The sequence below is a fragment of the Ptychodera flava genome, chromosome 12, assembly GCF_041260155.1.
Source record: "Ptychodera flava strain L36383 chromosome 12, AS_Pfla_20210202, whole genome shotgun sequence".
Classification (NCBI taxonomy): Eukaryota; Metazoa; Hemichordata; class Enteropneusta; family Ptychoderidae; genus Ptychodera; species Ptychodera flava.
The window spans coordinates 6,579,761-6,596,221 of NC_091939.1; the positions used below are offsets into that span (position 1 = coordinate 6,579,761).

Genomic DNA, 16,461 nt, shown 5'->3' on the forward strand with positions numbered 1-16,461 from the left:
TTAACAATTGCCTGAAAATTGATTTATGCAGCTTTTGCTAAATAGGATTTTATTTCTGTAAAGCATGTCGGGTCGACCTCCAATATCTACCTTGTTTCATTTGCAAATAAATCATGTGTTATCGCGGATTGGAAGTCTGAAACTTGAGATATTCTCTTCCTGTATGGTTGGCTGTATTGAAATGATCCAATAAGAAAAATGAGCTTCAGCCCATCAATTGAATTAAAGCTTCTGAGAAGCTGCGCAATAGCCACTTGCCGTACTCCCAATTTCAATTGCAAAAAGGACCGCTATGAAAAATGGAGCGCCAATACCCGTCTTTTGAAAGTCTATGAGCCATCGAATACAGACTTCTCCGAAAAGAGGGTACCGATCTTGGAATCCGCTTTTAGTCAAATATGGACCCTTGGAATTAAAGTAACAGTATAAATAAATTTGATTATACTTGTACTGTCAAATATATCCTCTGATTGACAGCTATAAGCGTATACAAAATAAACATGACCTTTTCAAAGTATTTTCAAACTACTGTCACACATGAAAAGAATCGTCATATATAATTTATGCAAACAAATATTTGTTTCATAATCCTTAAACAGCCTTTTGTTAAGTCTTAACTCTCATATTGCACTAAAAGATAGAAGTGTAAAATACGCATTTGTCGCAGTAACATTGTTGTGAGAAAAGAAGTTAAAGTATCTGTTGGTGTCGGTCCAATGGTGTTGGAGTCTTTCATTTGTGAAATCCAGCGATGAACTACAAAAAATTCGCCTTTCACAAGGTACTCATGCTTTGAAGCAATATCCAAATAACAAACATGTCTCTATGAAATATTCGGAATTGCCCTTTATTAATATGTGGCTTGTCAATATGGTCAGCTGTTCACGCATGCGCCTCACCTGCTTTAGCGAGGAGACTGGCGACGAGTTGCTAAACGAGCTGCAGGCAATTACCTCGTGTTTACAATGGGTTCCTTGAGAGAAAAGGTTGCACTGATTACAGGTAAGCGTGACCTAGGCTTACACTATACCATTTTCGTAAGTGTAGATGCTCACAGATTTTTCCGTGCTTTCCTGGCGATGCGAGTCATATGGCTGAAAGCGCAGGCACTCAGCACATTTTACGCTAAAGTTTCGGTACTCTAGATGTAGAATCTGTAATCTACAGTGATATGTTGGGTCTTCCTCTATTCTTATCGTGATCAACCCCTTTCCCGGGAACAGTTGATTAGTCGAAATTACATGCATAATATGCAAATGATCAGATACATGTACTATAAATAAAATAATAAATATTGTACAATAAATTTAGCTGACAAATGTTAATTAACGAGGTTTCTTATCCTTCATCCATCTGTATGGCACCGGGCCAGAAGTCAAGCATTGAGCCCTTCCTCAAATCCGTCACACGTCGCGGCCAGTTTGAAAAATAGACGTGTTTTGAATACATGTGTCGACCATATAGATTTATGGCTAAACTACCATCGTCGTCTCTACCGAGCACTTTATAACGGCACAAAGCATATAAAAAATATCCTTCTACCGGAATCAAGTTAACTGCAATCATATCAGCGACGGGTGCGGTTTTGAGGAGCTATTGTCATAATAACCAGGGTAGTAGTTTATAGGAATGCTCATCCGATAAAACATGGGATATCTCGACCTTCAAGAAATATCTGGATACAATTCAAATAGTTATATAATTACTCATTAGCATATGGACTCTATTTTAGTACCATAGTCGACAACGTCAAAAGTCAAGATCGCCTTCAAAACCGTGGCGAAAGTGACAATTTTGTAATTTTTTACACAGTGATCACCTAAAGTTTCCGTTTACTGAAAAGTGAATCGCCCCAGGAGTCTTAAATTGGACCACATGTAGTGTCTTATGTCAGCTTTGAGTATTTTAAATTGGTTTACTCCTGAGATGATGTTTTTATCGAAATTGTTTTACCGTAACAACTTATATGAAATTATGTACAAATCTCAAAAATATGAAAGTAATATTATTTTATTGTTAGGGTTAAAGTCAAGGCGACCATAAAACGTGATGTAAAAGAAGACATCCGTATAATTAAGTCAATCTTTTGTTGTCTATATTTAGTACCATTCTGAGTACCAGCTATCTAGCGCGTGCGGGACTGATATACTCTCCAAGATAGCTGGACTGATATACTCTCCAAGATAGCCTATAGTAACAATTTACGAAAATACAAAGAGTTTATTATAAATACTTTCTTAGCAAGTTTGGCATTTGTTTTAACTGTTATGTACAATATATTCATTTTCAGGTGCAAGTTCTGGTATAGGTGCCGGAACTGCCACACACTTTGCATCACTAGGTTGCTACCTTGCGTTGTGTGGACGAAATAAAGAAAACTTGGAGAAAACTGGTAAACAGTGTGAAGCTAATGGACTACCAAAGGACAAGGTACAGTCTTTAAGATTCTTTATTAGCATTCTTCAATGTTTGTGATAGTTACTGAAGAACAAGTTCAAAGGCGAATTCCTTTATGAATAGGACTAGTCTGTGTAAACTTATTTTAAGGCAAATGAGCACATTCTTTGATAGCATTAAGTTCTTGCAAGAATTTACATAATTATAGACTAACAATTTGAAGTTTAGCAAATAACAATGTATGTGTAGTTTGCAGATGTTGGCAGCAGCATGTTTCCTAAGTATAGTTCATCGCTAGCTGTTCATTGTCACATACATTTCGGTTCTGAAAGCGTTAAGTTAGGTGTTGAGTCTGAGCTGTACTTACGATTGAGAACAAACAAAAGCATTTAAACCTGGGTATTGGTCGTCCTGGCAGCTTCATGATGACCTGATGACAAAGATCGACCATTTTTGTGACCATAACCGGTATAAACAGAGCAGCTGTAAACTCAGGAAGCATGAGTGACTGCAGGCTACTTGTTTTTCTGTTTTGCCATCATGACAATATTGCTTATAACATGTTTTCATTAGATCCTACTAATCCAAGGTGATCTTTCCAAAGAAGAGGACTGCAAAGCTGCTGTGGAGAAAACCATCAAATATTTTGGTCGCCTGGATTCTCTAGTGAGTCTGCCGTTGTAATTACTTAATATTTAAACTGCATGTGGTCTTCTACACCTGCAACGTACACTTTGTGCATGTTATGGCTTTGTTTGAAAATGTCCGTGATTTTCATAAATTAACGATACATTTCACAGATTTTTACATCTCCAATTGCACGAACAAGATGTCCTCAACATAAAACAGAATTCAAGAGACATCATTTTTCACATTTGTTTTCATTTTAGTTTGTAATTTTCAGGATTTGATAATGAGGTAATATACTTGCACACCATCTTTTCATTACAGCATGGTCACATTAATATGTGAGAATTGTATATGCTTCCAACCCCTTCAAGCAGTGATATTCACAAAGCAAACCTTTGTTTTTCGCCTGGATCTATCCACACCTACTGGATAAAAGGATTAAAAAGGATAGATTTTGGTGAAATCAGATGTATTGGTGGTGCCTGGAAACAGCAAGTTACTAAAATATCTAAATACTTGTTTCTTTTCAAGATAAATAATGCTGGTATTGCTTTGATAGGAAGCATAGAAACAACATCCCTGGAGCAGTTTGACGCTATTATGAACATCAATGTGAGATCTATGTTCCACATTACAATGCTAGCTATAAGACCAAAGGTATACCTTCATCTAAAATCTAATTACGTTACAATGGCTTTCATGCGCTTCATGGCAGTGTTTTGTACCATGAACCACAGCAAGTGAAACACATGCTGGTCTTACGAGAATATGATAACAATTTTTGTAATTAAAACTGTAATAAATGTGTACATGTACATGTATTTCTATGACGACCTCGCCATCATTTGAATAAATCTAACTGAAGTTATCCCTGCCACTTATGAATACAAAGTACAAAGTAATACAAAGTAAAAGCACTCAAACAACGGTTTATGAGGAGACAACCATTTTACCGAAAATGAGATTATTAAATCGAAATTTAACGTATACAAATTTAACGTTTTCATATTTTAACAAATCTGAATGAGATCATAAGTAAGGAAACTACAAACTAAAGTTGAAAGCTTCGAAACATGTACAAGTACAAGAGTTGTTTATTAAGATGAAAACGGTTCTTAAAATGTTATGTACATGTATAAAAATTTATATCAATTTGAAAAAATCGAAATCAGGACATCTGTTGGACTCGTTATAGCAAATGTAATACTTTTGCCGGCATTTTCTTTAAGGCGATACCGAAGGATTCAAATTGCTAAGCAACGGTTGCTAAGGGCAATTTCCCAAATCAATCAAAATGCAAAGTTTTCATGGTTTTCTTTGCATAATAAAGATTTACAGAACCATACAATTCCAAAAGACGCAGGTTTGTCGTGCGATTGATCAGTGACGTCACTCATATACAAATTTTCACAGCTCTACTTTAAAACGTTTCAGCTCCTACAAATTTTCACCAAATTTTCCAAAGTTTCAGAATGTAACACATGAGATACCTGTTGAGAACCTCTAGTATGGATTAGGTTATCTGTTCACAGGGCTCGAAATTAGCGGTAGTCCCGCGTCCACAGACTACCAACTTTGCCCTGGGGCTACCAAAATCCATGAAATGGTAGCCAACACGGACTACCAAAGACCAGGACATAAAATTCAGTCAGTGCTTGGCGTGCAATATCAAATATCTGAACTGACGTACTTGAATGACAGGCATTGGAAGTGATGGTCAATGAAAACGCATTTCCATTGCATTTTGATTATAATGTATCAATCACGGGCAATATGCGCCCTCCCTACAGAAAGCCCATTGTTTATTTTTAGCACTGCTACGGTATGTCTAGTCTCGACGTGCTGAGGTCGTAGTCGTTGTCATGACGACTATCACAATTTTCATTCAACTCTGAGAATGAAACAAGTTGTCAAAATATCACCAAACGTTTGAGCATCACTGTTGTCCATTAGGCCCAAAGACAATCGTTTCTGGTCACCGCGTGCATCATTTCAGAACCTGCGCGTCATGGCATTTTTGGGGGTTACGTACTGATCTGTAAAGCTATCCTTGATATCCCTGTTTGCATGTCCAAAATGCTAAACAGAAAGCGGCAGTATTATGCAGCCAGTGATAAAAGACAATATCTGTTGCATCAATAGTGCCAAACCAGCATTGTTAAAAAAAGGGAAAATAAGAAAATCGCGTCGCCGCATCACTTTTGCTATGAAAATCCGGTCACGACGTGCGACATGCGACTTCAAAACTGCGACCTGCGTCCTGCGTGTTTGTCAAACTGTGACCTGCGACTTCCGGGTGCTCTGGCCTAGCTGCCACCTGCGAGTTTGAAACTGCGACCTACGAGATCACGACCTGATCCATGATTTTAGGCCTAATTGGTGTTTAGTGAGAGTATGAAAAGCAGTCACAAGTAATATCAGTGATAGGTGGTGTAGATGAGCTCCGATGACATAGCTGTGTTGGCCTACATGTTGTTCGGTTGCTTTCAAAGTCCGGTTTCAAAGGGACTATGCTCAACTGATCACCGATTTTCATGAATAAAATTTGTTTTGATAGGCCTACTTCAACAAGCATGTTGTTATAGGATATGTTGTTTTCTAAAGTGGTGGCTACTCGCAGGACGCAGGTCGCAGTTTTGAAGTCGCATGTCGCATGTCGTGACCGGATTTCCATACTTTTGCTGAATGTCACGGACCGGAATTTTTGGGGTTTTTTTTGGGGGGGGGGGCTTAAAGTATTCACATCAAATGGCTAGAAAATCCACTTCATAGGCAGAATCTTGAAAATTGCCTTTTTCTTGTCTAGTTAATGAAAAACAATATCCCTAAACTAAAATATGTATGGACTACCAGCCATTGTCACTGGACTACCAACTTCAGAAAATGGTAGTCCAAGTGGACTTCCAGGCGAAAAATTTAATTTCGAGCCCTGGTTCAGGTACAAATGATTTTTGAATAGGAAAATATCTACTGTGTCGTTTTGTGAAATTTTGAAGGGTTTTACGGTGATATCTCATAGACTGTCTGGAATTTTTAGAAACGCATGCTTATCTAAATTCTCACCTATCACTTCAATAATCCTACAAAAAATCAGCTAAATTGGTTTACATTTGAGAGAGTTGAAAGATTTTGAGCATTTTCAAAATACCAGGAGTAGAATATCCATAGAAAACAACGGAACCGTAAGATTTTGCACGTGCAAAAGTGCGCGTTTGGACTGTTGCCAGCGATAGCAACCAACGCGCGCTTTGAATCCTTCGGTATTGCCTTAAGTCTTTAATTTATTTTACCATTTTCAAATTTACGTCTTGTATTTCTTGTCTAATATCATGAAGAATGTTTTATCTCTTATCATGATGCATATTCACACCAAACATCAAGGTGATACATGCAGCAGTTTTTAAGTTTTTATAGGGGGAACACGTACATTCTGACACATGTATATGGACATAAGCTCTTTATGGTATACATGCATGAGAAGAAAGAAAAATTTGCATTTTTTCCGTTTAATGAGACTGAAAGTGTTCTACAACAAAAATGTTATCTTTTTTCTCCAGGTTCCATCGTCAATGTATCCAGTGTAAATAGTATGCGACCGGTGAGTCTAGCTATTTTCCGATTTCACCAAAAGACCATCCAGTCAATCTCTCGTTATTGTATGCTTATATTGACTGTTCTTGAGAGTAACACCAGTAATTTGTTTTCCTAAAGGGTCTTTGAGTCACACCATGAAAAGGCAGTGTTTCGCGAGGTCATTGCTCAAGAGAAACAAACTGTTTCGGGCGACAAAAGTCCTGAGGCGCAGCAAGCATATGCTGTTAATATTCAACTATGGCCGGTGAATACGCAGTTTGTGAAGTGCCTCATCAATTTTCTGACTGCAAAATGAAGTTTTTCCACTTTCGCGACACCGCCGTAGAGTGCGAAGAAGCATAGACGACGCTTCAAACGTATCTAGATAATAGTTGACAGACCTATTAACCAGTTGGTTAATAGTTCTGAAACTGTTAACCGGTAACTGTATTTTTGCGTATATCAATGCAAAAATGAAAACCACTTGACCGCAAATTTACAAATCAAGATGAAGACGTTGAATGAGGTGTGTTACTTGCTCCATGATGTAGTCCTTTTTATAACGGGATAACAAAGGACTACAGCATGTACATAGTAACACACCTCATTCAACGTCTTTGTCTTGATATGCCACTTTTTAAAAATTTGTTATCCCTTAATTTTTTCAGTCATTTTCGAAAAAAAAAAGTGAGAAACAATCTGTACCTTAACGAGAGGGAATTTTCAGGTCAATGCTATAAGTTAACCTCTTTTATCCTTGTTCGAGGGGAGTACACAACTTTTTTTGTTAATCCAAAAATATAATATTTTCACTACCAGTTTTGATACTGTTACTCTTAATATTATGTTCTATTAACTACAAAATTAAATTTCAAAAACATCCCAGTTTATATTTCTCAATCTGATCAACTGTATTTGTCTGACTGGCAAAATCTTGCAGATCACTTTTATTGACTTCTTAAAGATTAAGCAGTGTATTTTTCCACGGCAGAACTTAGATGATTAGGCCTCTCCGCTAGGCGACTGATGCCGTATGTTGTGGGTTCGAACCCGATTGAAAACTAGCCGTATGATTAGGCAGGGGTTGACAGTTCAAGGCATTGGGGCTCTTCATTGTACATCAATGCAATACTTTCATTAAGATGTCAAACTTTCAGCCAATAAACAATTATTGTGATGTGCCTTGGAAGAACATTTGAACATTGGCATTAATATTATATAAGTTTCAACATTTATCTTACATAAGTTTCATGCAAATGATCTATTCCAGTCTCCTGGTGTATTGGTTTACAACATGTCAAAGGCTGCCGTAGACCAGTTTACCAACTGTATAACAATCGGTGAGTAGACCAGTTCACTAACTCTATAGCAATTGGTGAATAGACCAATTCAGTAACGTATAGCAATTGGTGAGTAGATCAGTAGACCAATTCAGTAACTGTATAGCAATTGGTGAGTAGACCAATTCAGTAACTGTATAGCAATTGGTGAGTAGACCAATTCAGTAACTATATAGCAATTGGTGAGTAGACCAATTCAGTAACTGTATAGCAATTGGTGAGTAGACCAATTCAGTAACTGTATAGCAATTGGTGAGTAGACCAATTCAGTAACTATATAGCAATTGGTGAGTAGACCAATTCAGTAACAGTAAAGCAATTGGTGAGTAGACCAATTCAGTAACCGTATAGCAATTGGTGAGTAGACCAATTCAGTAACTGTATAGCAATTGGTGAGTAGACCAATTCATTAACCGTATAGCAATTGGTAAGTAGACCAATCAGTATCTGTAAAGCAATTGGTGAGTAGACCATTCCAGTAACCGTAAAGTAATTTGTGAGTACACAAGTTTATTGATTGTATAGCACTTGGTTTGTTCAGCACATTAACATGTACATTGTATACATTCCCTCTGAAACTTAACTTTAAGATTGTGACAGTACAGAAAACGACACTTTTACTTGCACCTACCTTTTGATGTTCATGTCAACAAGTAAATGAATAACCATTTAATTAACTACCTATTAAATTAAATAAATAATAAATAAGTAAATAAACGAATAAACGTGTTAATTACAAAATGTATCAGTAACTCAAGTTTTTAAATTGTCTTAACAAAATTCAAATACATGTTTGACTTCGTCAAAAACAAAAATCTCGTCAAAATGTTGTTTGGTCTAATATTTAAAAAATTGGCAAGACAATTTCTGAACCACCTAAACCATCGAGCGACTTTTATCAATGCAGGGTCACCCCGAGTTTTTATTCTTAAATTTTAGATGGTATCTAATAAAAATGTTCAAAAGCCAAGTATGAACAGGTGTTTAAAAACTGTCAAAGTATTATATTATTGTACTGGTTGTTCCTTCATTTGACACATTATTCTGCTGTTTTCATTGCAGAACTCGCCTCAAAGCAGATCAGAGTAAATTCTATCAAGTAAGTAATGTTGCTTTGCTCAATGGTCATCAGAGTCTCGATTAAAATGCACCGTTTGAGCTTCTTCAAACCCTTGTTACGTTTGCCTTGTTGTGATTTACGGTTACGTCACATTTCGTACGGAATCTCATGTAAGAAATTCAATATACATGAATGTCATAAACAGAGACCACTAGAAGAGCAGTGTGTGGCAAAACGATGTTCAAAAGTATATTAAGAGACTACGTTCTTCTTGTTAACTGGTTGAAAGAGGGACAGACACTCAGGGAAAATGCAAAACATGTGAGATGAAGGAACATTCATTTATTTGCAAGGATGTTTCGAGGGTGAGAACAATCCTGTGGTTGAAATATAGGAAGCTTTGTAGTTAGACAGGACAATTTAAGCCATGATCAAGGAGATATACCAAGTGGAGAGTTTAGATAAGCCAATATGCCTAGCTGCTGGACAGGAAGAAAAACATATTGCTTTTGGGCTTTTGCAAGCTGCTCTTATTTCCTAATCAAAATATCAATTGTTTAAGATACCTCATAATAAATCAGAATAAAAATTATCTGGTTACAGTTTCTTGACATTGCTACGTCTCTGCTCAAAGTGCACTGTTTGAATTTCAACAAATCTGTTTTGTCAAATACTTATCATGGCACGTCTTTGACATTGTCACAAAATTATTGTCACATTGCAGAGGTCTATGGATTTTACATCTGCCATTAATTATTGCCACATTGCAGAGGTGTATGAATTTTAAATCTGCACCTTTAACAGAGTTTCTTAGCATATCATACTTTCAGAAACAAAGAAATAAACCTGTTTAATTACTGAAGGAGTCGCTAGGTTCGTGTAATGTTTCGAGATTATAGGGAATTATCAGTTTACTACAATTACAGTATGATCTTCGGAAATTTTCCCGCAATTTGTGTTTGCAGTTTGCAATGTAGGACAGCTATAAGTGTTGACAAGCGTAGTATGGTCGTATAACGGCGAATCCAATAATGTTCTCCTTATGAAGTTATATGCTTTTCATTTAATCAGATCGTTGTATATGCACATTATGCAGAATAGCTAACTTAGCTTGGAGTATGAGAACTTTTATCATAAAGTTTAAGACAATGCAATGTAATTAGATTTCAGTAAACTGTACAGCCATCTATCACGACCCACCTACAACATCGCCATTGTTGTTGTAGGCGATCAAAAGTCCGACTAGTAACAACTACGTTTTCCATCATTCTCTTATAGCCCAGGTGTAATCGTGACAGAGATTCACAAACGTGCTGGAATGGACTATGTAGAGTACAAAAAGGTAAGAAGTTAGTATTCATGCATCTCCTTATTGATGATATTTACGGTACAGAGTAAGTACTAAAATATATTTTGTGTCAATGATATCATTTATACTGTGAAATAACACCTAAAATTTGAGTTACGTAAACGTACGATAGGGCCCCAGGTTATAATGATGACCTAATCGAAATGTGCGTATAAAATGCAAAAGTTGTCTGAGGAAGGTAATGACTATCATATAATATTCTTGACTGATTGGCTGACAAATGCCCTTAATGAAGTAATCTAAATAGTTCTTCTGCCATCGCCTATGAACTCATTCACATTGAAGTAGGTGGTAATTTGTCGATGCCAAGTTTTCATAAAAAAGAGAGTGTCAATGTACAGATATCTTCGTACAATCTACATACCCACACATTGGAACATTGTAATCAGTTCACTTCTGGTTGAGAACTGCTCCTTATTTCTGTTAAATAATCTGACAAAAACTATCTTCTTCGTAAAAGTCGGTATGTTGTTCGAATGACCTAAACAATGCCTCATTTATATTTTAAGGGGTAATTCTCTAAATTTTGGTAACTTTTCTATCTTAGAAACCACTTACCGCATTGCTTTCATACACTGTTTAAGGGATTCGTAGAAATTTCACATGGCACTTGCATAATCTTATATCACACTTGTAGTCAAGATAATCCATTAGTCTTTTTCCGGTTTCTTCTAAATAAGATTTTGAATGGCATTGTCTGTAAATTTTTCACGTCGGATTACTTTGCCTTTCACTTTTTGAGAAACAACAAAATGGGTTAATATCAGTGTCTACGTCACATATCTTGGTCGTATCACTTTCACTACAAAATTGAAATTAAGGTGAAGGGCGACGAATTCGGACGCGCACACGCTTTAGAACATTTCTGCGCAGATTTAACTCCAGCCTGCCGCAAATAGGTTATTTTGTAGCGCATGTATTTAACATCACCTGTCATTGTTGAAATTGCGCTTTTACCTAATTTTTTGACCCAGTCTCTTAGAAATACATGTGACCTTTAACCTTGTCACATTTTGACCCCCTAGGAAGCTGGTTTTTAGCTACTATAGACTATAGTCTATAGAAGCTATTGGGATGGGTATCCGTCCGGCGTCCGTCGTCAGTCTGTATGTATGTATGTATGTATGTATGTATGTATGTATGTCCGTTTGTGAGGCGTCCGTCCACTCAAATATCTTGAGAACCGCAGTACTTACTGATTCTATATTTGTTGTGTAGATAAAAAATACGAGTTTGAGAAACTATTTTTTTTAATTTTTTGATATTGTTGAAAATAGGCAAATTAATGCCAAAAAAGGTGTTTTTGGTAAAAAATCTTCTTCTTCATAACCACTGGTCAGACAGCTTTGTTATTTGGTATACAGGTCCCTAGGGGTAACCCAACTTAGACTTGTTCAAATTGTGATGAAATATGCAAATCTGTATTTTTAAGGAATTTTTTTGTCAAAATTTGACTTACATTGTATGTAATTCTTGTACTGTATAAACCCTATCAATTCACCCAGAAAAAAATAATTAATATGATTTTAAATAATTGAATTAATTAGGAAATCATCAAAGCCAAAATAATTTTAGTGTAGAATTATCAGAAAGTTCAACTTTTTTTGACAGTTCATAGTGAAATGCTTACCATCTTGGAGGATTAAAACATGTAAAGGCAACTTTCCTGAATCCCAACTTTGACATATTCTGAACCGTCATTTATTGTGCCCTGTATGTTATCTAAAAGAAATTGCTCAAAATAGTCAATAGAGATAGGGATAGAGATAGAGATAGAAAAAGTTCTAATTTCCATTTATGGTTGACTTGGTAAGGATAAAATAAAATTACTTTTTGAGGAAAAAAATAGAGTGGTCAATTAAAAGAGTGGTCAAAGTGATAGGGTTTTTATGGTAAAGCTGGGCTGTATAAAGATTCCTCATGTGCTATTTATAGCAATTATGCAATCTGTGTAAACAGTGCAATGAAAGTGTAACATGATTCCTTATAATGCTTTTGATGACCTTGAAATCTTAAGTTTCAAACCTTTGTCTCTTCAGTGTGCTTTCTCTGAGTATGTACAGTCTCAACTTATTAAACAGAACTCAATGTTAATCAAAGATATCCACCTTCTTCATCAACGTGTCACAAAAGGTTATTCTCTACATAACTCAACAGAGCTCTGTCAACTCTTGAGTTGCTTGTTCTTTCAAAACCGCTGGTCAGACAGCTTTAATATTTAGTTTACTTGTCCGTAGGATGACCTTAGTGAGATAATTTCATACAGTCAGGAAATACTTAATTTTGTATCCATGTCTATAGTAGCTTCAGGGACTTTGGCCCTATGTTTATTCAATATGAGCGCAAAATTAACATTTCTCTCCCAATTACATGGCGCATATTACCCATTCACCTGGAGATATTGTAAAAAGTAGCCTGGTGACACCCTTTTATTAAAAGTGTAAACTAAATGGTATTATGTCGGGATTTTATTCGCCAAGTTTGGTCGAAATGACACCATTCAAAGCGAGAGGAAGAAAGTTCGAAAATTATGTAGTGATATAATTTCGATATCGTCATTTTGTAATCGATACTTATGTTAAAATTTCTTTACAAACATCATGAAAACTATACATTCGATAGATATGGATCTTAATTCTTGGTATTTATTAAAATTAACTCATTTGCTAAGCGTTTTATAATTTCTTTCTTTAGTTTAAGTGAATTATATCATTTTTATTTATTTCTAACGACGCCATTTTAACGTCCGTTTCCATGGAAACGAGCGTTGTGACCCCCCATTTTTTATTTCATTTTTGCACTTGCACAACTTCCAAGAATATTTGTGCAAAGTTTCAAGAAAATGACACCACAACCTAATTTTGACGTAATTCGTAGTACTTCACCTTAAAATGATAGTACGGAAAGAAGCTGACATTTTCTTTACTTTGAAAGTTCCGTCTTACATTCAGAGAGCTGATGTCCTTTCTCGTCCAACAATTCTACATATTGGCCAGGGTACTTGTATTCAGCCACTGACAAAGCTGTATCTCGTTTCTGATCACGCAGTTCTTGGAACACAGCAAGACTACCCATGCTCTTGGTCGTCCGGGACAAGTTGATGAGGTTGCCAAGGCAATAGCATTCCTTGCATCCGATGATTCCTCCTTCATCACTGCAACACAGCTACCAATTGATGGAGGGAGTCATGCGCTGTGTCCACAATAACAGAATCTACATTTAATTACAATGTGATTGAGGAAGGCATGCATCACGTCAAAATGGCGCAATCTACTGTGATTAATAACTTTATTACACTACTATACCATCTGTAGATATAGAACAGATACTGGAGAAGAAGGAAAAGAAGAGAAAATATGATAATAGAGAGTCGGATAAGAGAAGACTTTGCGGAGTACCTACTTCTTAACCGCACATAATATATCAATTTATCATAACAATACATATTACACCTTTTGTGCCTTCTGGAAAGATCTGGAAAGCTATACTGTAGCCATTATAGCCTTCAATATAGCTACTCAGCTGTTGCTGCTGTTACATGACAGTCTTCAAATTATCCGTTTCTCTCTCGACTAAAGCTTACTTGATAATCCAATATAAATTACACCATTTCTTTGTGTGAGCGATCTTTCAAAGTTAAAGAAATCACCTGAATGAAAAGATTGCTCTATGGATCGCTTGTTAAATTGCTGTCGTCAAAATGTCTAAATACAGACATTGGAAATACCAAATGATGATCAACTTATCTTTCTGCTACCTTATTAAAGGCCCATCAGCTACAACTCGTCGAAATTTGTCCAACCTCAATGTACCTTTAATTTCCTCAGATATTCATTGCAATCTGTATATTGAACGATATAGTCATTTACTATACCTCAACAACGTTTGCTTGTGGCGGAATAGGCAAAAAATTGAACAGATTTTTGTTCATGTTAAGTTTCCCGACATTTTTAAAATCTTGCCATGTTATGTGAAAAACAGCGAATTGTTTGTCAAAGTGGGGGGAATCCCTTTCCCATCCTTTAAGGGGGTTGCACCATGTTGTATTTGTAAAGATTAAAATGTGTACATGCACCATTTATCATGTAGTTGTATGGAGGCGACCATATTTGGATGCGGCACACGTTTATTATTTGTCTCACTGAAACCTCCCCATGCAGTCCCACTCATTTGACAATTATACTTGACTAAACACCTCTGAGTAAGAACATTTCTATATACTAATTTTAATCTAAACATAAGATCATGAAAATAATGCCAGAAGTTGTAGCCCATGCGCCTTTAAGTTTTTTAGTGTTTATTCATGTTTATTTACGTTATTTAGCATACGTACTCGTAAGTGTGTAAATGCGAATACTTTGTGTATTCTTCTCTCAATTGCAAATCAGACAATCTTTGAATCTCCCTTTTCTGTATGTGTTTCAATGGTGTTACCTTTTTGACTCGAGACTTCGCGTCAACGCAAATACTTCTCTATCACAATGGATGTCTTTTCAAACGGACAAAATCCATTTTATGTGAGCAAGGTCAAATACTAAGGATATAGAGGGGTCTTTTCGTGGTATTCCAAATCAAGAAATAGCTAACACAAACCTTAATTCAAAAATATCGCAATAAATAATAAGAACGTTGAAATAATATGAACGTATGTATTTGCCTTAATTTCACATACTTTCTTACAACCATAGGCTTGACTCTGACCCACAGTGACACATTTGTTTATTTATTTATTTATTTATTTATTCATTTATTTATTTATTTTATTTATTTATGTTTTCTCCTGTTCTTTTCCTTACATGATCTGAAATAAATTGTGAGTCAGATGTAAAGTGTGCAATAAATTTGCAGTATAAATGAAGAATTATTAAAGATATAAGGACAAATAGAGACTATTCAAGTGTTAACTTTCTTCAACAAAAACCATGTGTTTTCGAGTCAATATATTAAATATTATAATATTAAAATAATATGAGTTATTACAGGAAACATATCTTTCCGCGGAAAAAAGTAGAGGAAGCTTAAAAAACTTCAAAGAATCCTCATTCTTCCTCTACTACTTTCCAAAACTGCGGCACTTCGTAAGTTACAGGATTCGGATGAAAAGTACGAAGAACACTATGATGGCTCTACTAAGATAGCTGCCTCTGAACTTGCTAATTGATTTACGTCTCAGCGGCGTCGATGTCTTGTAAAATACTTCTTAAATCTTGCAGTCAGAAAGGAAGCTATTCCCCTTTCTTATTCATGTCAATCTGCAATTGATGTATACGGTAGATTTACTGTAAGTAGTTTTAGATACAGATAACGATATTATTATTCATAGTGAAGTAGCTAAATTCAAGCATATAAGAATCAAATAACTCTAAATGATCTGATTATATTATTATAAAACATCTCACATATTCTATTCTTTGTCGTGTCGCCATACGGAGTGTTGTCCGGTTGGAACAACAAGGAAAGTCACACCACCAACATGTAAAGTTGAAAAGAATGATTTCACATCAATCGAAACATCATGTTGTAAATGTTTACGCACATATCCAAATGCACATTTTTCCATGCAATTCTTTATATCAGAGAAATTCTTTGTTTTCGCGCCATTTCCTTACGGAAACCAACCCGAAAGGATCGATTTTTCCATTGTCTCTTGTTTCTCCGGAAGAGTATTAATAACAGTGTCTTGAAAGGCACAAATTCATTCAAGGTTTAAGACCGAAATGTTGCTATTGTTTTGTAAAATCCATACGTGGATATTTTACGTTTCGAAAAACAGAAAAGTACGGCAGTGCGGTGTGTGTGACTCTGCTGCTCTGCGATGCAAAAGGCGGAATTTTTTCGTATTCTGGTCTTTCTGTGCGTTATAACGTCTGCACCGTTCACTTCGACAGGTGAGTTTCAAAAGAAGGGTTAGACAGCAGGGAAAGGTATTACATTAATTAATTACGTTAATGTAACTAGGAAGCCTAAGTCCCGAGTCCTGTATAATTACTCCTGGGCCTGTATAATTGCATCCAGCGTTTTCGTTGTCGTTTGTTGAGAACACCAACTTACCCATATGTGCTTGTGCTCTGATGTAAGTAACTACACGGCTG

General features: G+C 36.0%; 2 protein-coding genes across 2 annotated transcripts; both read left to right on the top strand.

Moving 5' to 3' along the window:
• The first annotated feature begins 898 nt into the window (after window positions 1-898).
• LOC139146010 (uncharacterized) lies at window positions 899-5,337 on the top strand. Its single transcript, XM_070717458.1, has 5 exons — window positions 899-1,002; window positions 2,291-2,430; window positions 2,971-3,063; window positions 3,559-3,684; window positions 5,170-5,337. The coding sequence occupies exons 1-5, from the start codon at window positions 966-968 to the stop codon at window positions 5,335-5,337; spliced, it is 564 nt and encodes a 187-aa protein (XP_070573559.1). The 5' UTR covers window positions 899-965.
• Window positions 5,338-5,910: 573 nt separating this feature from the next.
• On the top strand, window positions 5,911-14,162 carry LOC139146011 (L-xylulose reductase-like). Its single transcript, XM_070717459.1, has 6 exons — window positions 5,911-5,965; window positions 6,585-6,625; window positions 7,871-7,940; window positions 9,003-9,039; window positions 10,279-10,342; window positions 13,418-14,162. Exons 1-6 carry the CDS (start codon window positions 5,911-5,913, stop codon window positions 13,574-13,576), a joined length of 426 nt encoding a protein of 141 aa, XP_070573560.1. The 3' UTR covers window positions 13,577-14,162.
• The last annotated feature ends 2,299 nt before the right edge of the window (window positions 14,163-16,461 follow it).